The following is a 20,810-nucleotide window of genomic DNA, read 5'->3' on the forward strand; positions in this document are numbered from 1 at the left end:
CTATCAACCAACCAATTATGTCTGGAAAATTTTGGTTTTTTTTTCAGTCTCCCAAAAAAAAATTGCATTATCTCTAGTTGTGCTGAACGTATGCTTTTCAAATCAAAAAAAGTTCTAAAAAATTAAAAATCTATGATAGGGATGATATTTTTTTTAGTAATAAAATAAATTCACTCTACTACTTTTGCATATATATTATTTTTTTACCCATCACATTTAAACTTCTTGTTCAAGGACAAGTGTGAAAGAATTGTATATCTGAAACGCTATCAAGTTTAAACTTCAATGCCAAAATATTTTTTTTTCAATTACTTTAACCGATTGATAAAAATCAATATTTTCAAACAATTTGTTTTTCTTCAATTACTGTTTCAATACTTTGATAATTTGCGAGCGATATTGTATTGGAGTTTGGACAGTCTTGTGTCAAATATTAACATAATAAATTTTTACAAGCTATTAGACCACTTAAAAATATTTTGAACAAGAAATCATCGAATTATGGTTATTAAATCTAAATCTATTTTCACAGTTCAAAGAAAAATGAATTTTTTCATATTTTCTTTTTCAAATTGAAGTGCCCTGCTATCACAAGTTACGCGTTTCTTAACAGACATTTTTGCTTTTTCTTAATTTTACTTTTGAAAATTCATTTATTCAGGTAATGTCAACCATTGCGGCTGGTCGTTTTGCAAAAGACGACGTCGATCAGGACACCAAATGGTGGAAGGAATATCCATCAAAGTGAGTTTTTTTAAATAACTATGATTCCGCAAGTTATTTTGAACTGCCTGGTGAACTGGACTGCTTTTCTAATCATGCGGTCTTGTTATTCTTCTTTTTGACTTGCTCATTGAATAAATTTAGGAAGTCCAGTTCCCTAGGCACATCAAAAATTCATCTAATTGAACAAACTGCAATTGTTTTACACAATAATATTTAGGGTTAGCTCAAAGATTATCAATATCCTTTTTTTCAAGACTTAAGGCAAATATATGAAACAGTCACTGAGAGTTGTAACAAGTAAATCCACCCCTATTAAACTGTTCACAATGAACAATTTTCAGAATACAGGTATTATAGAAAATAATATTAGAATTTACATAAATCAATACGTTTGGAAGTTTTTTTTATATATACATAATAGAAGGAAAATTATGAACTTGATTTTGTGATAAACATGACACATTATTGCACTACTGATAAGTTTTTTTTCTGTTTAAAATTTTTTTTTAATTTTAAAACACTCATTGGATTACATTTATCTATTTAAGAGAATTCGTTCAAATTTCAGGCACTACATTGAACGTGCTCGTCCACAGAACTACTATGACGAGTTTGTTCAAAATGCTTGGAGCAAGTCAAAGAGACTTGCTCGTGCCGCTTCATTCACCAACTTGACCTATATCAAGGATAAGGACATGGATTTTCCAATTCGTAAATCTGATTCTGTGTCCACGTTGGCTCCATCTCTAGCTTTGCCACAATATTGCAGGTAAAAATATTTTCTGTTTCACTGAAAGCATTTAATGAAAAAATCTTCCCAGTTTTGTTTTGAAAACGACTTAAGTTAAACATATTTATTAATGAACTATTGGATGAATGAAAACAGAACAAAAATGTAGTACTCAATGTTTTTGAAAGAAAAGTAAAAAAAAATCATTTCCTGTATTTATGATTGTAATTTGGAAATAGCCCAAAAGAAATAAGATCGTTGACTTTTTATCGAGGCCTCAAAAATTATCTGAATAATCAAAAATATACCAAAGTGTTAAATATTTTCAGAGAAGCCCAACGCATTGTTCACACAGTTCCTGTATACAAACCAACTGTTCATGATTGGTATAACAAGAGTTATAGTGATGCCCGTTGGAGAGATACTCATCGTGAAATCAATAAACCATATAAACCATTGGATACTTACATTTCTCCAGCTTCTTCTCATGTTCCATACTATTCTTTCCAGACTAAACGAATCTTCTTCGATGAGGTAAGTTGAACTTTGAAGGATCTTAATATTGATTTTAATTTGACTTTGCCTAGAATATTTACCTTTTTGAAAGTTATCTTTGCCGTTTTGAACTCCTGAAGGTGAAGATGAGATCATTAAGAAATTTGTTTAAACCCACTCACCTAGTATTAAAATAATTTCATCTTACAGTAAGACTTTGAAAATATATTGATTTACAATTAGAAAATGACCACTGTTCATTTTTAAGCTACTTATATTTTTGAAGCCAACCCAGAACGTTTCTACAAACTAAATTCTTTTTTTTAAACAACATTTGAATACTTTTTCAATTCATAATTTGAAAAATGATATTTTTCATTTCAAATCCGATAAATAGGTTTAGCCGCACTGCTTTCCTAGAATTTTCGAAATATAACAACAATGTAAAACAGTGCAAACTCCTTTTTCAGAAAGCCCGTCAACTTGCTCCATACTTGAAAGAATCTCAACGTTATATGGATAGATATGTTTCATCTCGTCTCAAGGTATGTAACAACCAACTGAAAATTTAAAATTCAGGAAAAATTTCAGGCTGATGACTATGCAAACCGTTTTGCTTACACTGCTTACGAATGGAGAAAACCCCAAGATCACTCGTTTAACCGTGAATTCATGACCACTCAAGGAGTAAGTTATGGGGAAAATTGTAGTGATTTTACTATCATGTACATAATAACAAAATTTGAACACCAGAAATATCGAACATCTAAATATGCTTCTAGTAGAAATACAATTTTAAACTTAGCTAAATTAAGAACGTGAAACGTTAAAATTTTTCAACGTATTTTGAAAAAGTATCCAAAACAGCAGAACAATTAATCACAGTTAAAAAACTTCTGTTTCACCAAACTTTTAAATTGAAATAAATTAGTCTATTTATGACTTCAAGTTGAAAATTCTCAATTCAGAAAAAAAAATTAGCACAGAAAACAACTAATCAAAATATTTAGAAAAAATCTGCTTTTCAATATTTATTTAACTGATAAGATTTGAATTTGAGATCTTTGCAATCATTTTGTGAAAAGTTTTATGTTTCAGGTATTTGTTGCAACACCAACTGGAATTCCTCACCAACACTACGACAAATTCGGAATGCGTCGTCTCTACAAGCGTACCGGCCGTTTCTTCTTCTAAAAATATCATCCCTTCATTTTTATTTTACACTTTTTTGTTCATATTTTAATTTTTCTATACAATAATTTAGCCCTCGCTATTGCCGAATTAAAACTTAAATTCATTGAATAAAAGTCTCAAAATTCAAGACAAAGAGACTCAGACACCTCGATAAGGAAAATCGTTGCAAGACCCATCTTATCAGCAAACCAGTAATCAAAGACTGTGCACTGCTCTTTGAGCATAACGAGCGAGAGCATTGATTTTTGGCGCAAAATGGATTTTTGACTGTTTTTTGTTACCAATTTTTTTTTTTAGCATTTTCAATAACAATACAATTTACAGGTAAAAGCCGGCAACATGTTCGGTCCAATGTGCACAGGAATTTTCCTGTTTTTAGCCCTCTGGGGTACCGTTTTTATGGTGAGTTTATAACAAAAAACTTACAATATGTTTTCTCAAATTATTAAGTTTTGATAAATTTTGGCACAACTTTGGCAAACTAACTATTCGAAAAAAGTCTTTGCAAAAATGAAAAAAATAGATTGGAAATTAAAACAAAAACAAAAAAAAATCCTGTTTCACTATGTAGACAAATTTCACTGGAATTTTGAAACGATGCTTTTCATGTTCAATATTTTCAGGCAATTCTCGGAGGACTATTCTACAATCAATCTGTTGGATTATTTGAGGATCTTCCCAAAGAATCGAAAGCTATGGAGAAAAGTCTATGGGCTGATAGGACAACAAATTTTAATAAGTGAGTTAGCGCCGGGAAATATTTGCTCAAAAAAAAAAATTAAGTTCGTAGACAAATACATAAAAGGTGAACATATCAAGCAACTTTTTGAGAGAAAAATTTGTAGCATAAAATTTTCAAAAAACTATTCAAATAGTCTTGAAAATCCTAAAAGAATATAGTTGAGATGCTAATGCAATTTTCCAGCTCAAAATATTTAAATTTTACCTCATTTTGTTGACTTTTTCACATGTTAGATGTTTAAAGCTTTTATTCCGCTCTACAGTTTGAATTTCCGTTTTGTTCACAAACAATTGTAGCATATTTGTATGTTAAACTCTGAATAAGGCAAGGAACTCTACTAACGCAATTCGAAATGTTTCGTTAGAAAATTTTAAATCATAAAAAAATCATTAGAATACAAAATTTGAGGTTGTATGTACTTGATTTAAATGTTATTTTCCGCCCAATATTTAACATATAGGTTTCGTCAATTTTATAAAACAGTAAATTTTATATGTACGAAATCTTGAAGCAAAACCGCGATAAAAAAAACAAGTCATTGATGTGTGCAAATCACTGAAACAGTTGCACTACTTAATAATAATTGAAAAATATTAGAAAAAAAAATTGGTTGACATTGAAAAAGGTACCTAAAAAAGTGACTGAATTTCAAATTACGCCTAAACAATGAATTCAATTTTTTGCACATAAACACAAAATGTTTTCAATTATGGAAAATATGATGCTTGAAAATGCTCAAAAGACCTCAGATCATAAATGTAATAGGTACCCAATTGTTTTGTTTTGAATTGATTTTTTGAAAGTTTTTTGAATTAGCTCTTTTTTTTGATTTTATAATAAAATATAACTGTTTAATATTTCTAAAAACACTATATAATAACGGAAAACAATAATTTTAGTTGAAGTCCGGGAAAAAGCAGACTTTTTCCTAATGATTTAAGAATAAACCAATAAAAAACTCAAACACAGAAGAATTTCTTAAATTACAGTTTCAATGCCTAGATAAATACCGATTATAAAAAACGAAACTTTGACTGGAAAATGTCAACATATTCAAATCCAAAATTTCAGGCTCTACCAACAAAATGCCTACAATTGCTGGATCGCCTGCGGAGTTTACATCGGAATTGCAGTTCTTCTTTCACTTCGTGCCTGCTGCCTTGTCAAACGATAAATCCTGTGAAATTTTATACACCCAATCCGGTCTTTTCCTTTTCCTACAGTTTTTGACGTCTTATATCCCATTTTTAGAATTATTTTGTACATTTATAGATCGATAAACAATTTATCGTTAAAAAAATCAATTTATTAATATAAAACAGAGAAAGAATTGAAAAATACCAGAATTCAATAGAAACAAAAGATATACTAAATCTACATTTCATATCGCCAAATATCATATTTTGCATAAATTTCATAAAATTCACAGTTTCAAAATACCTAAATCTACGATTGTTGTTTGTTTTTTCGTTGATCATAGCTTTACAATAGAAAATCTAAATCATGTTTCAAATTTGTAGAATATTTTACCATTAAATAACAAAAATTGGAAGTATTTTAGGCAGTAGTGGTGGTTGTATCAGTGACAGTTTTCTTCTTGTAATACTTGGTAGTGACGTGACGAGAGATGACTCCTGGCTCCAATGGAGTTTCAACAACTCGTTTCTCTTCCTCTTTTAGAAGAGCTGTCTCTCTTCCTGGATCAGCTGATGTTTGAGTTTCTCTTTTGTAAGATACATCATGTCCATTTGCATCACGGTAGCCTCCCTGAAAATGTATTTATTTATTCAGAGAAAATGTAAAGTCGGTCAGTTTGAAATGTTTGTGTATAGGAATTGAAATAGGTAGACAAAAATATCAATTAAAACAATTTAAAATTACCGTTTCATTGACAAAATAATTATATCCCAAAGTACATAAAGAATTTAATACTTTTTTATTTCAATGATACTTATGTATCTAGTCTATGAAACAGTAATTTTATTTTTAAACAATCAGTACTTTTTGTTATTTTGTTTTTTACTCTTGTTACATAAATTCCTAGTCTTTTGATATCTTTTAAACACTATAAAAAGTGTATTAGAAATTTTTCATTGATTTCAATGAAAATTGCTCCAAAGTGCGAATTCCGTGTGCAAAAGTTCTGGAAGCATATCGAAATAGTTCTGATGTTACTTAAAAGTTTCAAAATTTTAATTCGTATTTAAAAGTGCATCTACTTCTAAAAAAAACTGCAAAAAAGTTATAATGCGATTTACGAGCTTTGATTTTAACAAAACTTGCATTTCAGAGCCTAGAAGGAATAATTCAAGTTTTCAAAAACTCCAAAACGTAAGTTTTTTTTCAAATTGAGTATATCTTGTTGTACGGGAACAAACTGGTTTCTTTTTTAGTGCAAATAAAAATGAATAAACTGAAAACCCCCATTAATATTTTTTTTTCTAAAAATTACTGTTTCAATGCCAATATAAATACCAAATGAAAAATAAAATTTTTAATGAGATAGAAATTTTTTTATCTCACCTCAGTATTATTATGAGTATTGAAAACGGATCCAACTGGAAGAGACTCATTCATTTCAGTCTTCTTATTGAAAACATCATCTACACATTGAGCATTTGATAAGTCTTTATAGGTGACATTGGTTGCTGGTGCAAGAGATGGAACTGTTGTAGTTTCAGTCTTCTCCTCGTAATTTCTCTTATAGTTACGGGATTCCGAATACTGAGAAAGTTGAGAAACTGGACGGGAGGTCTCTTCACGGCGGTTCTGAAAGTGATTTTTTTTGGATAAAGTGCCATTTTAATGTATGAAACAGGTTTTTTTTTAAAAATAAATCAACAAATATAACCTTGATTTAAATGGGGTTTCATAAAAAAATTTTCTTACTATAATAATATATTTTCTGTGTATTGGCAAAATTCAAGTTCAAAGAATCCCCTGTTCTCAGCATTGGTTCAACGTTTTTTTAAAATTTATACATAACTGTAGAAACATTTTTACTTTCTGAAAAAATGTTATTTTTAATTAAATAATAAAATCTCGTCACATTTTTTATGTAGATAAAATCAGACATTTTGACACTTCTAATACACATAATGTTTCATACTCTTCATTTTTGGGCAATGCGTTATCATTCTAATAATGGATCTAAAATTTGTAGAACTACCTCTTCCTTTCTGCTGCTGGAATAGTTTTCGTAAGAATATCCACCGGATGGTTGAAGTCTTTGTTGTGGGAATCCTTGCGAAGAATTGTTTCTCTCTGTGTGAGTTGTATAGCTTTCCTGGTTGAACGATGGTTTGGCTGGCTGCGATGGGATGGTGCTCTGAAGAAAGAGGCTTTGAAATGGGATTTAAAAATTGTGGAAAACTGCTTTCTACCTACAAGAAATATTGCATATAAAATGTATTGTTAAAAGAGTTAATCACTGTTCCAAGATGTGCATATAAGATTTTCAATATTTGTAGTTTCAGTTCGCTTGAACCCTTCCAGATGCTTATAGGACATTAACAGCATTTGCAGTTTTAGTTGATCAGCGGTGCTATAAAAAATGTTCCTACCGAAGAATAATTGTATGAAGTAGTTTTGGTCGTTGGATAGGTTGTAGTTTGGAATACTGGAGGCTGAGGAGTTGTTGTTGTAGTTGTTGTAGTCTCCTGTTTGTGATGGCGGCTTGATGAGAATTCAGTGCTCTTCATTGAATGACCTCCTGGAGAATGCATCATGATTGGCCCCTGAAGTATTGAAACAAGTTTCGATTACAGAAAATTAAGAATTTTACAGTGGAGCTGTGAGTCTCGGTATGGCTTGAATTGTTCTGTGGTGGTGGAAGAGCAATTGTTTGTGGTTGTTGAGCAGTTGTCTGGAATTTTAAGATATTATTGTGAAAGTTTGTGACTGTTTCAGGTTTAACATAAGACGAGTTTGGCACAACAAAAAATATTAAAACGTGCCCTTTCCATTTTCTTCTGTATGTACATAACTACATATAATTTAAAATGTAATGTGATAACTTTCTGGATCGGATTTACCGATTAAATTCTCCTGTCAACAAACTTTTCTTTGTTTTTATTTTGATAAGTTAGAGCACCGGAACTACAAATTTTAGTATCTTCCCCATTGATAATAATCCTTCTTTAAGAATAGCTGGAAAAATGAAAGGAATCACACACTTCCCATTTTATAATTTAAAATATATAATCGGAAACAGTAAAATTTGTAAAAAATCGAATCCGATTTTGTGATTGAAAATCTTTTATTTTACATTGAAATGCGGCTTCTATATTAAGTAGACACATTTTCAAGCATTTCTGCCTAACTTATGCATGCCTACCTACGCCTAATTACGTGCCTACCGTCTATTTCCAATAGTTTGGCGTGTTCTCCGCCGCTTTCACACTATAGACTCGCTCATTTCCTATTTTCACAGTTTAATAAATTTGTTGCACCAATTAATTCAAGAAATTAACCATGAAGGCACGAGGTAGGAAGGCATGCCTATATATTTAAAACTCACCGTAGAAGATCTCTCGGTATGATAGCTAGTCGAGTAGTTGTTGTTAGCAGCAACTGGCTGTGGTTGGTGTTGAGTGGTAGTTTGGCTTGAGTAGCTCTTGTTGTAGTTGGAGCTCTAAAGTATTAATTTTTAAAGTTACAAAAAACCTTTTTAACATGTGAGATAGATTGGTTATAATATTGATTCATTTTATTATGTAAGTCGCTTGTTTGAGGGGATGTTTGGGGGTGATTGTTGTGTTGATTATAATATTATTGATTGATTATTTTGTAGATTACAGTAACCACCTCATAAACCTGATCAGCTGATGGCAATGGAATAGCTGGTTGAGAAACTTGATAGTTCTCCTCCTGAAATGTCATTTTCTACTTTTTCATTCATTTTTTAAGTCTCTAGCCTTTTTCTCTGAAGTTTCAGTAGTTTCAGCAACTTCACTATGACACCGAGACTCTTGACGGGATTCATGATTTGTCTAGAATACTCAATTCTTTATGATACTAAATACTCCGAATACCTCTTCCGAATTGAAATATTTAGAAACTTCAGAAAAATGCCCGGCAGATTGAACTGGAATAGTTCTAGAAAGTGGAGAAGCCAAATCACGATGGAACTTTTCACTGGATTCTTGGAAAGATTTTTGAGAATTCTGAAGGCTTAGCGTTTTGAAGGCTAGTAGTTAAGATTATGATAACTGAGGAGATTGCTTTGGTTATGAACTGAATAATTTTCTAAACTATTTGCTGTTATAAACTGAGGATCTATAGTTTTTCTTGAAACCGCACCTAGTAGCTACTAGAACATGTAAATTTGGTTTTATTTTGGATAACTATATAGATTCTAATCTAACAATTGAACCTCGAAAAATGAAGTGCCAAAAGCTGGAGTAGAAACAGAAAGTGGCGGGAAGGATATCTGTAAATGTTATAGAGAAAACATATTTTTGGGTTTGTTCACGAGTTGAAAATATCTCTTGTTTCTTATGGTTTTCATAATTTGTTCTCTATTCTCGAATTGTTTGGTGTAGTTTGAAAGTAGGTGATTGAACTTTCACAAATTTTAAAAAATAGCTCGCATTTTTGATTCTTGCTTCTCGCGCAAAACAGTTCGTTTGAAAAGTACTAGAAAATTTTCAACGCACATTCAAACCAATTTTTTGCAAGACGTTTTACATTAATTTTAATTTATAAAAATTAACCTTTTTTCAATCTGAACTTTCCTCACATTTTTCTATTGTTTGTCGATTTTCTTATTCTCAAAAACATTTCTCGATTTTTTTTCTTTTTTTCGCTAGAGTTCTTGTTCTTAGATTATTGCATTCCTAGATTATTTGATGGTGATAAAAACATAAAAGTATGTTCAGGTCGTTTCGTTGCACTTGTTTCATAGGCAGGCGTGTGTATTATTCTCCTTATGCGGAAAATATAACGTATACCTTTTAGATTGGCATCCGAGTTTAAAAAAAAACTATTCCTCCCTTTCCCAGACGCTAACATTTTTTTCTAGACCTTACCTGATAATTCTGAACAGGAATCGATTTTGTCTGATGTTGAGAAGACTGGGAGTTATAAGCAGATGAAGAATAGTTCTGGTTACTGTAGTTGTTGCTTACTGGGGCTCCAGTTCCTCCTCCAGTAACTCTTGTCTCAGTAGTGTAAGAGGACGAAGAGTGTCCTTGATTTGGTCCTCCAAGTGGGATTGCTTGAGATGAAGAGTTGTAGTGATGGGTTGAGGATGACGAATTGTTTGCAGCAGTAGCTGATGAATTAATAATTGGTGGTTGATAATGTGGTCCCTCGTTGTACTTGTCCTTGTGACCGAGTACATAGTCTACTTGGTTCGTGTTGTAACCTGCAATAGAGATAATAAAAGAAAATCTTTTTAATTTGTTTATAAGTACTACAGGACAACCAAGAGAAATATTCAGATTAATTGAGTTCTCAGGAAAACAAAAATGTACAACTTTTCTCGTACAGCTTCACAATGCTGATTTATATTTGAATATATTTGTGGTTCTTCACATATAATGTGAAATCAATGTTGTCTGTAACATAAATTAGGTTTGCGTTTTTTTTGCGCTACTATTTATGTTATAACTTTTTGTCCATTTTTTATGCGAGGACACTGTTGTGGGACCTGACTTTGCGGAAATCTCAATTTTCGAAAAAAGTTACGAAAAAATTTAAATTTCTTGTACAGTTTCACAATGCTGATTTACACGTTAATATGTTAATAAATATGTTAATATGTTTTCAACAGTAGTTGAGACATTCCGTTTGGAAAAACCACTTTGTTTAAAATTCAAAAAATTGTTTTCATTCAAAAAATAATTTTTGATTTCAAAAAACCAAGTTGCTATGAAATGTTGGCTTATACTTTTTGAGATTATTGCAACCATTTTTTGTTGTTTTACTGGGAGGCTTCTGCTGTGAGGTGTGACCTCAGTGGGAAATTTTAAAATTCAAAAATTCCGCGAAATTAAAGTTATTCTCATAAAATTCTCTTACAGTTTCACAGTTTGGATTTGTAGTGTTACGTATTTCTTCAACAATAGGTTGTAAATTTTTATCGCAAAATTTTTTTATTCAACAATCAAAAAGATAGTTATTGAAAAATCCAGCAGTGCTCATGTTTAGATTTTGAAAGTTTTTTAAAAGTCTAGGTTCTGGTTTTTTGGGTTTTTTGCAACCAATTTCGTTGACGTTTTCCTGTAAGGCCACTGTTGTGAAACCTGAATTTGGCGGAAAATCCAGAAATTCAATTTTTGATAAGATTTATACTATCGTCTTACAGTTTCACAATGTTGATTTAAATATTCATATTTTTTGAAAAACAATGGTTACAACAGAGTCACAAAAAAGTGTGATCGAAATTAAAAACTTTACCCGAGAATTTTTCAATTTAAGAACATCTATAAATTAACAAATGTTGGGATTTTTGTTGGTATTTTTTCAACCATTTGTTGTCTATTTTTTGTTACAAGACAATTGCTGTGACACTTAAACTTGGCGCGAAACTCAAATATTTTAAAAAAATTCCACGAAATAACAAAAAAACTATCCTACAGCTTCGCAATCATGATTTCTAATTTTTATATTTTCCCGAAAATATTCCATTCTTTGTTTGGAATTCAAAATCACGTTTTTGAAATATTTTGGAGTTTTCAATTTCCAGCTTTCTGGTATTTATAAACGCGAGCATCTGGTAGAAAATTTGGAACACAAGCATGTCAGATCATTTCACATTTCTCTGCAGCATCAAAATATTGTTCCGGCTTTTTTGCAGAAGATGGATTATTGAATTGTCTATCATCTTGTTTCTGTTCACTTTTTTTTGATGTTTTGCGTGGGCAAAAGAACAGCTGTCAAGCATTTTCTGCGGGAGAACTTACCAGAGTTCAAGAGACGTTGAGCATTCGAATGATCCGATTGATATTGATGTTGTTGTTGCTGATATTGTTGAGTTTGTGATGGCTGGAAATTACTTTTCGACCATTTTACTTGAACAGGGTAATCTAGACTAGGCTTCTAAACCATTTAAGATGAGTTCCTAAAACAGGGAATTTATATGAAAAACATTTAAGCTTCAAATTTTTATTATTTCGTGTCTACTTACATTTAATTTAATTTATTCACTTACATAATTGGAAGTAGCATTGGATGAGTATTGTCTGGTCTCATTGTATGATTGTTGACCACCCGATGGTTGGGATGGCTGGTATCCAGTTGTTGAGTAGGTGTAGTTCTGCAAAAAATAGGTTAGGTAGTGTATAAATGCAAAACTTTTAAAAACGCATTTGCTGGTATCGTAATGAAAAATGTGTGGCACTCAAGTTTAAGACTACAACTTGAATCGTACGTTTTAATCTGATTTCTTTATTAAAATTTCAGAACATGTGAGAATTTCAATATCAAAACTTTATAGCTTTTAATTGGTAAGTAAAATGCGATGGAAGTATGAAGAATTTTAGCTGTATTACAAAAACAATCAAACAAAAATCTGGAAAAAAATATTCCAAAAAGTACTGTTTCAAGTTTATATGAAAGAAACCTGAATACATTTTTTTCAATAGGATGTTGTCTCGTTTACCCATTCAATAAAGTATAAAATTTTTAAAAAAGTCTCAAATAAACTCACTTGAGTGTTCATATTATCCGCCTGCTGCTGCCACTGCTGATGCTTGTGTTGTGCCTCTGCATGCCAGGCCGGAGGCACGCCAGGCGCCACCTAAAACTTTCATTTTTCTTGTTTTTATCTGCGTCTCGTCGTGTTCATCTGATATTTCTACACGTTTTTTTTCGTGCTGAAGAAATTTCCAAAGCACACTCACCATCGCTTATCATCTCTATCTCTTCCTCGTTTTTTTCGCTGATTTTTTCTAATCTTTTCAATGTTTCCCCAACCCCCCCCCCCCCCCCCCAATCTCGCCATTTTCCAGATTTTTTTTGGAACAAAATTTCGCAACTCAATGACGAACCTTTTCAGAATACGGGCGGCTCAAATGTTGCTCGGTTTCAAAAGCACGTCGTTCCCACGCAAGACGACGTTGATCCACATTTCGGCGCCAATTTGGCTCAGTGATGTAGGTCTGGAAATGTGAATTGGAATTTTTGTTGTAAACCTAAAAATGTTTTGAAAGAAAATCAGATAATGTGTGAGGAACTAAATTTTTAAAGGATTTTAAAAGAAACATCAAGATTTTATTCGGCTAGGTACTGTTATGATAGTTATTGATGAGATTATTAGTGTGTAGATTGATTAGAAATATTAAACCTTCCCAGGAGGTTTAAAAGGGATTAACTATGAAATAACTTGTACTTGTACGTCAAAAACTTCATGTTTTAACACCAAAAGGTAGCTCAAGATATCGCAGGATATCTTGAGCTATCTTTTGGTCATTTTATCATCCACCAATTTTTCCCTGTGATAATTTGTATATGCGTTCCATTATATGTTTGCCTTGAAGACGTGAATGAATGATATAAAGGAAAATTTTCTGAGCTCGACAAAATGGCTTATTTTTATTTTTTTTTAGCAATATTTCTTTTTAATACTCTGAATCTTACTTCAAGTAATCATCAAGTAATCATCAAGTAATGAGAAAAATTAAAACCCATCATGAAACCGTTAGAAAAACCATGACGATATTTTAAGTCAAATATTAAAAAGAAAAATTGTACTGCTGTCTGACAAACGTATTTAGGGGTTATTCAAGCATTCCATCAAAATCTAAAACTTTTAAAGTTTTGTGAAATATTTTAAGATGCATTATTTTTATAAAAATATACTCTAGTCACTTTGAATGATATATACTGTTTTTACCAATGCGAGCATAGAAAACAACACCAGGAATGAAATCAGAACATTTGGCAAAAAGCATTCAGGAATTTGTGCAATTCGTGAAACAGTTCTAAAAAACAACATTTTTCTAGTAAATTTTAAAGTTGAAGAATGCATTAACGTCTGTCAAACACGTCTTAATTTACTTTTCATTTAGGTTTTTTAGGTTTTTATTGATTTTTGTAAAGGAGTTAAAATTTCTGAATTTTAGAAAAACCTCTTGTTCGAAATTAAGCTTTTTTGCCATTATTATTTGAAACCACCAGAGAAAAAGTTCCTATATTTCTCAATAAAATACATATAATAATTTTTGATATTTGTGAAGTATTTAAAACTGTTAATTTTTTGAAAACTATCTTTTATTCTCTTTAAATGGTTTTTTCGTCATTTTGATTCATGACACGAACATCTGGAAAAGTAGTCAAAAAGTTATAGAATATGACACTTTTTTTCTAGGTAAAAACCGATAAGTCTTTTACATTCTGTTAAATTTGTTTGAAAGTTTTAAAATTGCTGTCATTGCAGATTTTTGTTGACTTTTGTAGTGTATTTGAACGAAAAAATTATTTTGCTTCAGAACAAGATTACTATGGGATCAGATCAGTCAGAAAGTTATGCCATTCATAAAACAGTTAAAAAATCATCAACACATGTTCTCTAATGTTAGAATCTACTAGCACTATCAATGCGGCACCTCATATCTTTGAAGTCTTGGATCAGTTCTTCCTCTCCATGCTTCATGTTTCTGTTCAGAATGACCCGCCCAATACGGTGACTGCTCTCGTTTTGGTGCTCGAAGAGCCTCGTCGGTCAGAAGTGTTCGAATGTTCACCTTTTCACTTTTCTTTTAGACAAAAAAAAGTATTGGAAGATAACTAACCTCCTTATCAACTTCCGATTGTTGAATATTCCAAACATCTCGTTGCTCAGGTGGAGCAGATGAACGTGGAACTGATGCAGAACGAGCCAATGATTTATTGGCAGACAAAGAGTAGACAACTGGCTTTGGTGGTTCAACATATCTTGGAACAGTGTGATGATCATAACTGAATCCTTTAGTTGGTCCAAATGATGTTCCGAATTTCGTTTGGTCAATGTGACGGACTTCATGACGGATCTTTTGATTTGAGAGGGTATCACCGACGAGTAAATTTGCGTCAACCTGAATTTTTAAAAATTATATTCTAATTCAAAAACAGGTTAATTTTTCCTTTTTATTCGACAATCTTAACAATTAAGAAATTTTGATACTTCTGGATTTCATGCCCTCACAAGTTAAATATTAAATAGTTTCTTTATTTAAATTAAGCGTGATATGGATTTTTACTAGTTACATAGGCTTAGAATTTTTATTTCCTGAGCCTAAAAATACAAAAATAAGGTAAAAAAAAGAGAAACTTCCAAAAAAAATTTTTTTTTGAAAAGTGATCACTTTAAAGTAAAAAAACATTTTTATATTTTCGGAAATAGTAGAAGACCCCCAAATTCAAACAATACAGACAACATTGTTTTAAAAAATTGCTGTTTCACTATTACAATTTTCTAATCCTTGTTCGCACTATGGTGCAATGTTAGTCAAAATGCATAACTGATTTATTCATTGCAGAGATCACGTTAAATTTTAAATGGAAGATGAGTCTTAACTTGAAAAAAAACACATTGCTTCAAAAAAGCAACAAAAAAAAATATTTTACATCAAAAATCGCTAGCTCGGATTTTAAAATCATATTTTTTGTTGATAAAACCCTATGTGAAACTGTGATTGATGAAAATTCTTTTTGGAATTACAAATTTCCTTACTCACCCCTTCCAAATTCGGTGCTATAGCAACATTACATGGATCATGAGAATCCGCAGTATACTTCGGACGAAGTCTTGGTGGATCTGGTCCGTGTCCACGATAGTTTGCATCACCAGGAACGTGTCCTTTATAGAAATCAGTACCTCCCAATTCATAGCCAGGTGGTAGTTTTGGTGTCTGTGGTTTTCTAGCCGGTTCTTCATAATATTGATAATCAGTTCCATGATCCACGTGGATTCCACCAGTATAATCCATTCCTCCTAATTCATAGCCTCTATTATAAAGTTCACGTCCAACAGAATGGCTTCTACCATATCTTGGAACAGTATTACTTGCTTCCCAATAAGATCTTCCAAATGGTTCATTTATATTATGTGTGAATACTTTGCTTTTTTCAGCGTGCTCACGAGCATTTTCAGCATGTACTGGATGATTGGCTGGTGCAGGTGAACTTGCTGGACGATAAGCTGTGTGTGGATCAGCTGGAGTCTTGCTTCGTGCTCGTTCGCTTTTCTCTCTTGCAGTGCGTGCCCAATTTGGCTCCGATTGATATGGGACTCGTGGAGCCTCGGCTTGAGCCACTTTTTCGAAAAAGTTTTCGCCAAAGTTTTCTCGTTCGCCTTCCTGAAATTTGTCTGTTTGGTGCATAGCATATAATACTAACAATAATAATAACATAATCTCTTAATATACTAGATATCAATTGTCACCGAAAAAAAACTTGGAAGTAGGCATAGTGAAACGGTAAACATTTTCCCGAAATTTTTTTATTTTATTTTATTTTTGAGAAGAATATATTTCTACGAATTTTTGATTCAATTTTCTTCATTTACAAATTTTATAATTCACAGAACTATCTAATTTAAATAACTTTTAAATTTAAAAAAAAATCAAACCTTCAAGTACTTCAAAGTTGCACTTTTGGAGGGATCAAAGTGTTTTTCCTGAGCAGGCAAGTCATTTGGGGTTTCTCCAATTTGTTGTTGGAACTGTTCGACTGCGGCCTCCCTGAAACAGTGCGTGTCAGTAAAATTTAAAAAATTCGAAAAATTTCAACTAATTTATAATGTTTTTTTTAAATCCTGTTCCATGTAATTTTTAAACATTTATCTGAAGATTAATCGGAGGTGTCATTTAATTTTTTTAGTTTTTAAAAATTTTTTGGTTTTCAGTGAAAATAAATGTTTTTGTGCAACACATTTTGGGATTTATCCTTTTTCTAAGTTTTTTGCTGATTGTTAAAAATGGCAGTATTCAAAAATTATATCTTTAAAATTTTTTTAAATAATCGTATGGCATCAGCTCTAAATTTAAGTATTTTCAATCAAATGGAATCAGTATTAGTAAAAACCAAATCTCAATTTTTAAATAGACAAGATGAAACATGATAAAATTTAACACAAAAAACAGTACTAACTTGGAATACAATCCCATTGGCGAGTTGTACTGAAGATGTACAGTTTGTGGCATTTCCGGTTCAAGTAATGGGACGTCGAGCTCCTCGTCCTCTTCAAACGATAACCAGAATGAACGTGGAACTACCTGAAAATTGGAAATAATTAGTAGATGCGAAGAGTATTAATAAAAATGTGAACATATATATATAGAGTACTTGAAACAATATGAACTATTTCCAATTTTTAAATTTACTGAAAACAATGAAACTTGGATTTACTTGTCGAAAACTGCAAGTGGGCAATTAAAATCTGTTTAAAAACTCAAAATTATACTTAAAAGTGTATGAACAGATCTGAAAAAATTTTGCTAGAAGAACAAGTTAACCACTTAATGAAATAGCATTGCAATTTCAAAAATATATGTGTTATTTGAAACAGCAATTATTGTTTCCAATTTTAAAATTCACTAAACTAGTTCAATTCGTTTTTTTTTCACTGTCTTGGCGGGAAGTACACAATCTAATTGTTTTAAAAACTTATATTTTTGTATGAGGAACTACTTAATCATTTCAAACTAGATAAAATGGAAATGATTAGATCAGTATGAACAAATTTGGTTATTTTCTTCAAATCGAATTTTATTCTTTGCACTGGATTTGAATAATGAAGAGCTATAAAAACTTAAAATTTTGTAAATGATGTATTTTTAATTTGAAATAAGTTTCAGATAAACAAAAATCCTTGTTGGGAAGAATCAGGCAAAACCGAGAAATTGCATTTTCTTCGATAAAATGACAAGTAATAATGCAAGTGTTACTAAAATTTATATAAATTTTCAATGAAACATTGAAAATTTGTAATAACAAAAAAAAACAAAAACTTCAAAGTTCAAACAAATTTTAACTACTCGTGTTTCAGGTCAAACTTTGTTGATTTTTTCTGACCCTCCCCAGAAGAGAGGCTTCCTAAGTGATAAGAGAAGAAGGAAAAAGTAAAAAATAGAGCTTCTTCATCTACTTTCAATTTTTGAGTGGGCTCAGATAGGCTCAGTGTTAACGTATCAACTCATTGCGAATGTCGGGCTCCTGCCAAAATCCCTTCGGCGCCTGCCAGGATTCTTCTGTTTTACAAGATAGTGTATAAATTTGAGATGAGCTGAGAAAAGATTCCATGCTGTGTCTTACACATATTTGAAGGCAACGCATTGAAGCTTCAAGAAGACAACGAGAGGCGGGTTGAGGGTTGGGGAAAAAATAAGTGATAGATGCTAACTTTCTCCCCCCGAAAGTATTAATTGATGAGAAGAAGAAAAAAGAAGAGTTCGGGGGAACCTCAAACACCGAAAATACCGATAATTCAGGGTTTAGGGGATCACAAAGTATCCAGGTTTTTCAAATTTAATTGTTTTTATTTTAACAATAAAAGTTTTTACTGTAGCATCAACATAGTATATTGAATTTAAATTTGAATATCTTGTTGAATATGATTCTTTTTGATGTGATTACTGAAAGTTCTCTGTTTGGCCTCCAGAAATGCACTTATTTATTCCTGAGAAGGATGACGTCAAATGAATTTTGTTGGAAGATGCCCATGCAAAACCTTTCTAAAAGGAATTTGCAGCAATAAGGGAAATTAAAAATAAGACCAAAAAATATTAAAACGAATAGGCATCTATCAAACCATACCAAACCAAACCAATCACCAAGGTTCGTTTATTAATTGTTTTTATACAAAATGTTCTTCTTTTAAGGAAAACCTGAAACAGTTCCAAGTAAAAGTCTTAGCTGCTGCATCTGTTTGAAAGCTTACAGAACTATGCTTTTAAAGATGTTTCTTGTATTTGACAAATAAGTAAACTACCAATACCAGTGATTTTTTTGAGATTCTAATTTTTCGTATGGATTGTTAAGAAACTATCAAGTTCCGTTGATTTTCCTGCTTACTCTGACTTTTATACAGAGTGTTTAATGAAATATACTGACCCTTGGACATTTGATCCGATTATGAAGTTTTGGTCCTCCAGGTGTTGGTTTCGTGTAAGAGAACGGATGGCTACTTCGAATTGAATTTAGGGAAGTATTTTGAATATCATCAATTGATGATTGAGGTAACGAAAACAATGGAGCTATTGCCGGTGGCACATTCACTCCACACACTTCTGTCATGATCTGGAAAATTTTAGATCCTTGGAACCAACTCGTCATTTGGCTCTAACTTCTTGCCCAAGTTTAGCCCAAAAAATATTAACTTGGATCAGAAGCTGTCTAAACTTGGGCAAAAGTTAGGCAAAAGTTTGGCAAAACTTGGATTCAAGCTTTACCAAAGTCTAACCCAAGTTTCCCCCAACTCTTGCCAAACTTTGACCCTAAATTTTCTTATTTCGTTTCAAACTTGGGCCAAAGCTTGGCAAGAGTTGGGTGAAACTTGGGTTAGACTTTGGTAAAGCTTGAATCCAAGTTTTGCCAAACTTTTGCCAAACTTTTGCCCAAGTTTACCCAGCTTCTGATCCAAGTTAATATTTTTTGGGCTAAACTTGGGCAAGAAGCTAGAGCCAAATGCCGAGAATGATAACTTTTTAAAGAGATTTTAATAACAGAGTGAAACAAGATTCTCAAATTATAGAAATAGTACAGTTACATGATTTTTTTAAAATTTAAATCACGAACATTATTTGAAATTTGTAACCCTGTATAATTGATATATGAAACGTACAAATGAACTTATGAACTTATGAACTTATGAACTTATGAAATGAACTTATATTTCTTCTCAACATGATATTGGAATGCCAAAACATAAATTATACTCCGTGTTGCAAATAACACAAGAGTGAGCTTAATTCTTTATTTAGGTAACATAAATTTCCGGTCTTTCACTCAAAGGCACACGCGGTGAGAATGAAGGTTACGGTAGCATATTTTGATAGGTCTTTGTACTACTTTGAGTTTGTTTTATTTGAAAATCACAATTGGAGGAATGTAGAAACCATTGATGGAACTCAAAAAAGTTTTATCAACTAAGTGAAACGACTTTTTTGAATTATATATAAATGTTTGTGGAGTCATACGAAATTTAAAAATCATATATATGTATATATATTTCATCTCGAACTTTCCAAATCATATCGAAAAAGTGTAATGCTATATAACACTTATTTGAAACACGAAAAATGCAAATTGTTTTAAAACTTTTTCTAGTTATGAATACATTAACATTTCTATAGTTCTTATAGTACAAAAAAGTGAGCTCTGAGCTTGTTTCCGGTATTTTGAAATGTGCAGTTTTCCACGCCCACGAGGTAAAAGAAAGAATTGTAATAAAATTTATTGATAAGGTTTTTGTGAATTTTTTTGAACCGTTTTATAAGAAGAACTAGTCTGGCAAAATCTCAGTGCAAAACTATAAGAAGCTGCGCTAATAGAAGAAATATTGTTGCCTAATATTAAAAAAATGATAACTAATAAGAAAAAAATATTTCGAAAATTTAGAACGTTAACAAACCGTTAAAAAAAAACAACATGCATGGGGAAACTAAAAGAAAACTGTTTCAGAAGTTCTATAAAACATTTATCGCAAAAATGACCAATTGATTACACTAACTAAATTCATTTTACAACTTTTGTTTCCGAAATACAAATAATGAAACTGATAAATGTGATTGTAGATTTTATAGAAACACGAAATGAAAAAATGATATCTATACAACAAGGGAATTCTCCTTCCTTCAAAAACGAACTCTTCTTTGCTCTTTTCTTCCATGCCACTTGTCAACTCATTTACACTGAAGAATGTTGTATCCCATTTCCACAAAAAACTTGACCGCTGTCCATTTTCTCTGCGTCTCTCCTTCTTGCACACTATTTTTCATA

General features: G+C 31.6%; 3 protein-coding genes and 57 non-coding genes across 79 annotated transcripts; 27 read left to right on the top strand and 33 right to left on the bottom strand.

Moving 5' to 3' along the window:
• Window positions 1-109: 109 nt before the first annotated feature.
• Window positions 110-259, top strand: C46G7.110. The gene has a single exon (NR_055099.1). It is a non-coding gene; the product is annotated as an Unclassified non-coding RNA C46G7.110 (non-coding RNA).
• Window positions 260-409: 150 nt separating this feature from the next.
• On the top strand, window positions 410-430 carry 21ur-12705. Its single transcript, NR_055100.1, has one exon.
• 21ur-9098 lies at window positions 411-431 on the top strand. The gene has a single exon (NR_055101.1).
• A 230-nt stretch (window positions 432-661) lies between these two features.
• On the top strand, window positions 662-3,270 carry C46G7.2 (uncharacterized protein). The gene is made up of 6 exons (NM_068503.7): window positions 662-744; window positions 1,295-1,495; window positions 1,786-1,990; window positions 2,422-2,496; window positions 2,543-2,638; window positions 3,050-3,270. The coding sequence occupies exons 1-6, from the start codon at window positions 665-667 to the stop codon at window positions 3,143-3,145; spliced, it is 753 nt and encodes a 250-aa protein (NP_500904.1). The 5' UTR covers window positions 662-664; the 3' UTR covers window positions 3,146-3,270.
• On the bottom strand, window positions 936-956 carry 21ur-6166. Its single transcript, NR_055102.1, has one exon.
• On the bottom strand, window positions 939-959 carry 21ur-9518. Its single transcript, NR_055103.1, has one exon.
• Window positions 974-1,122, bottom strand: C46G7.109. Its single transcript, NR_055104.1, has one exon. It is a non-coding gene; the product is annotated as an Unclassified non-coding RNA C46G7.109 (non-coding RNA).
• On the top strand, window positions 1,553-1,573 carry 21ur-8812. Its single transcript, NR_055105.1, has one exon.
• On the bottom strand, window positions 2,335-2,355 carry 21ur-6521. Its single transcript, NR_055106.1, has one exon.
• 21ur-12251 lies at window positions 2,338-2,358 on the bottom strand. The gene has a single exon (NR_055107.1).
• 21ur-5104 lies at window positions 2,711-2,731 on the bottom strand. Its single transcript, NR_055108.1, has one exon.
• A 199-nt stretch (window positions 3,271-3,469) lies between the features above and the next one.
• On the top strand, window positions 3,470-5,176 carry C46G7.1 (Ribonuclease kappa). Its single transcript, NM_068504.8, has 3 exons — window positions 3,470-3,547; window positions 3,769-3,884; window positions 4,959-5,176. The coding sequence occupies exons 1-3, from the start codon at window positions 3,485-3,487 to the stop codon at window positions 5,059-5,061; spliced, it is 282 nt and encodes a 93-aa protein (NP_500905.2). The 5' UTR covers window positions 3,470-3,484; the 3' UTR covers window positions 5,062-5,176.
• Window positions 3,746-3,766, top strand: 21ur-12657. The gene has a single exon (NR_055109.1).
• Window positions 4,149-4,169, top strand: 21ur-10530. The gene has a single exon (NR_055110.1).
• Window positions 5,139-19,106, bottom strand: pqn-22 (the record flags this gene model as incomplete). Of its 20 annotated transcripts, NM_068506.3 has the most annotated exons (21): window positions 5,159-5,654; window positions 6,411-6,656; window positions 7,057-7,215; window positions 7,451-7,624; window positions 7,672-7,752; window positions 8,407-8,520; window positions 8,694-8,756; window positions 8,804-8,878; window positions 8,921-9,052; window positions 9,262-9,318; window positions 9,917-10,254; window positions 11,795-11,876; window positions 12,043-12,147; window positions 12,541-12,630; window positions 12,881-12,991; window positions 14,438-14,575; window positions 14,624-14,905; window positions 15,548-16,168; window positions 16,441-16,552; window positions 16,962-17,086; window positions 18,924-19,106. In NM_068506.3, 21 exons carry the CDS (start codon window positions 19,104-19,106, stop codon window positions 5,445-5,447), a joined length of 3,498 nt encoding a protein of 1,165 aa, NP_500907.2. The 20 variants fall into 20 exon arrangements, with proteins under 20 accessions (NP_001293797.1, NP_500907.2, NP_001293798.1 ...); NM_001306878.3 differs by lacking the exon at window positions 14,438-14,575 and having other exon boundaries at window positions 5,445-5,654; NM_001306875.3 differs by lacking the exon at window positions 9,262-9,318 and having other exon boundaries at window positions 5,445-5,654.
• On the top strand, window positions 5,358-5,378 carry 21ur-6598. The gene has a single exon (NR_055111.1).
• 21ur-9861 lies at window positions 5,619-5,639 on the bottom strand. The gene has a single exon (NR_055112.1).
• On the bottom strand, window positions 5,794-5,814 carry 21ur-4234. Its single transcript, NR_055113.1, has one exon.
• 21ur-6849 lies at window positions 6,385-6,405 on the top strand. Its single transcript, NR_055114.1, has one exon.
• Window positions 6,815-6,835, bottom strand: 21ur-12281. Its single transcript, NR_055115.1, has one exon.
• 21ur-12246 lies at window positions 6,818-6,838 on the bottom strand. The gene has a single exon (NR_055116.1).
• Window positions 7,029-7,049, top strand: 21ur-9195. Its single transcript, NR_055117.1, has one exon.
• On the top strand, window positions 7,032-7,052 carry 21ur-3405. Its single transcript, NR_055118.1, has one exon.
• On the top strand, window positions 7,363-7,383 carry 21ur-6491. Its single transcript, NR_055119.1, has one exon.
• 21ur-10822 lies at window positions 7,833-7,853 on the top strand. The gene has a single exon (NR_055120.1).
• On the bottom strand, window positions 8,033-8,053 carry 21ur-767. The gene has a single exon (NR_055121.1).
• 21ur-15298 lies at window positions 8,823-8,843 on the top strand. Its single transcript, NR_055122.1, has one exon.
• On the top strand, window positions 9,420-9,440 carry 21ur-12699. Its single transcript, NR_055123.1, has one exon.
• On the top strand, window positions 9,421-9,441 carry 21ur-751. The gene has a single exon (NR_055124.1).
• 21ur-3768 lies at window positions 9,425-9,445 on the top strand. The gene has a single exon (NR_055125.1).
• Window positions 10,645-10,665, top strand: 21ur-13619. The gene has a single exon (NR_055126.1).
• 21ur-7205 lies at window positions 10,954-10,974 on the top strand. The gene has a single exon (NR_055127.1).
• 21ur-3780 lies at window positions 11,239-11,259 on the top strand. Its single transcript, NR_055128.1, has one exon.
• Window positions 11,242-11,262, top strand: 21ur-14583. Its single transcript, NR_055129.1, has one exon.
• On the bottom strand, window positions 11,894-11,914 carry 21ur-9058. Its single transcript, NR_055130.1, has one exon.
• On the top strand, window positions 12,074-12,292 carry C46G7.108. The gene has a single exon (NR_055131.1). It is a non-coding gene; the product is annotated as an Unclassified non-coding RNA C46G7.108 (non-coding RNA).
• On the bottom strand, window positions 12,192-12,212 carry 21ur-11228. Its single transcript, NR_055132.1, has one exon.
• Window positions 12,472-12,492, top strand: 21ur-4315. The gene has a single exon (NR_055133.1).
• On the bottom strand, window positions 13,460-13,480 carry 21ur-9014. The gene has a single exon (NR_055134.1).
• 21ur-6929 lies at window positions 13,744-13,764 on the bottom strand. The gene has a single exon (NR_055135.1).
• 21ur-5650 lies at window positions 14,011-14,031 on the bottom strand. The gene has a single exon (NR_055136.1).
• On the bottom strand, window positions 14,014-14,034 carry 21ur-9913. The gene has a single exon (NR_055137.1).
• 21ur-12775 lies at window positions 14,016-14,036 on the bottom strand. Its single transcript, NR_055138.1, has one exon.
• 21ur-4584 lies at window positions 14,309-14,329 on the bottom strand. The gene has a single exon (NR_055139.1).
• 21ur-12180 lies at window positions 15,312-15,332 on the top strand. The gene has a single exon (NR_055140.1).
• 21ur-13546 lies at window positions 15,449-15,469 on the top strand. The gene has a single exon (NR_055141.1).
• Window positions 16,222-16,242, bottom strand: 21ur-8094. Its single transcript, NR_055142.1, has one exon.
• Window positions 16,860-16,880, bottom strand: 21ur-12268. The gene has a single exon (NR_055143.1).
• On the bottom strand, window positions 16,863-16,883 carry 21ur-2567. The gene has a single exon (NR_055144.1).
• On the bottom strand, window positions 17,098-17,118 carry 21ur-7300. Its single transcript, NR_055145.1, has one exon.
• Window positions 17,311-17,331, bottom strand: 21ur-1165. The gene has a single exon (NR_055146.1).
• Window positions 17,718-17,738, bottom strand: 21ur-14160. The gene has a single exon (NR_055147.1).
• On the bottom strand, window positions 17,721-17,741 carry 21ur-2946. The gene has a single exon (NR_055148.1).
• Window positions 18,418-18,438, top strand: 21ur-6798. The gene has a single exon (NR_055149.1).
• Window positions 18,635-18,655, bottom strand: 21ur-3983. The gene has a single exon (NR_055150.1).
• Window positions 18,638-18,658, bottom strand: 21ur-5132. Its single transcript, NR_055151.1, has one exon.
• On the bottom strand, window positions 18,639-18,659 carry 21ur-4731. The gene has a single exon (NR_055152.1).
• A 477-nt stretch (window positions 19,107-19,583) lies between the features above and the next one.
• On the bottom strand, window positions 19,584-19,604 carry 21ur-6551. Its single transcript, NR_055153.1, has one exon.
• Window positions 19,605-20,038: 434 nt separating this feature from the next.
• Window positions 20,039-20,059, bottom strand: 21ur-6086. Its single transcript, NR_055154.1, has one exon.
• Window positions 20,060-20,692: 633 nt separating this feature from the next.
• Window positions 20,693-20,765, bottom strand: C46G7.107. Its single transcript, NR_055155.1, has one exon. It is a non-coding gene; the product is annotated as an Unclassified non-coding RNA C46G7.107 (non-coding RNA).
• Window positions 20,766-20,810: the final 45 nt, after the last annotated feature.

The sequence above is a fragment of the Caenorhabditis elegans genome, chromosome IV, assembly GCF_000002985.6.
Source record: "Caenorhabditis elegans chromosome IV".
Classification (NCBI taxonomy): domain Eukaryota; kingdom Metazoa; phylum Nematoda; class Chromadorea; order Rhabditida; family Rhabditidae; genus Caenorhabditis; species Caenorhabditis elegans.

Coding starts and splice junctions, on each gene's coding strand:
- C46G7.2 (NM_068503.7), top strand. CDS start 665: ATGTCAACCATTGCGGCTGGTCGTTTTGCAAAAGACGACGTCGATCAG. Junction 2,497..2,542: donor ATGTTTCATCTCGTCTCAAG/GTATGTAACAAC, acceptor GAAAAATTTCAG/GCTGATGACTATGCAAACCG. Junction 2,639..3,049: donor AATTCATGACCACTCAAGGA/GTAAGTTATGGG, acceptor TTTATGTTTCAG/GTATTTGTTGCAACACCAAC.
- C46G7.1 (NM_068504.8), top strand. CDS start 3,485: ATGTTCGGTCCAATGTGCACAGGAATTTTCCTGTTTTTAGCCCTCTGG. Junction 3,548..3,768: donor TCTGGGGTACCGTTTTTATG/GTGAGTTTATAA, acceptor CAATATTTTCAG/GCAATTCTCGGAGGACTATT. Junction 3,885..4,958: donor AGGACAACAAATTTTAATAA/GTGAGTTAGCGC, acceptor CCAAAATTTCAG/GCTCTACCAACAAAATGCCT.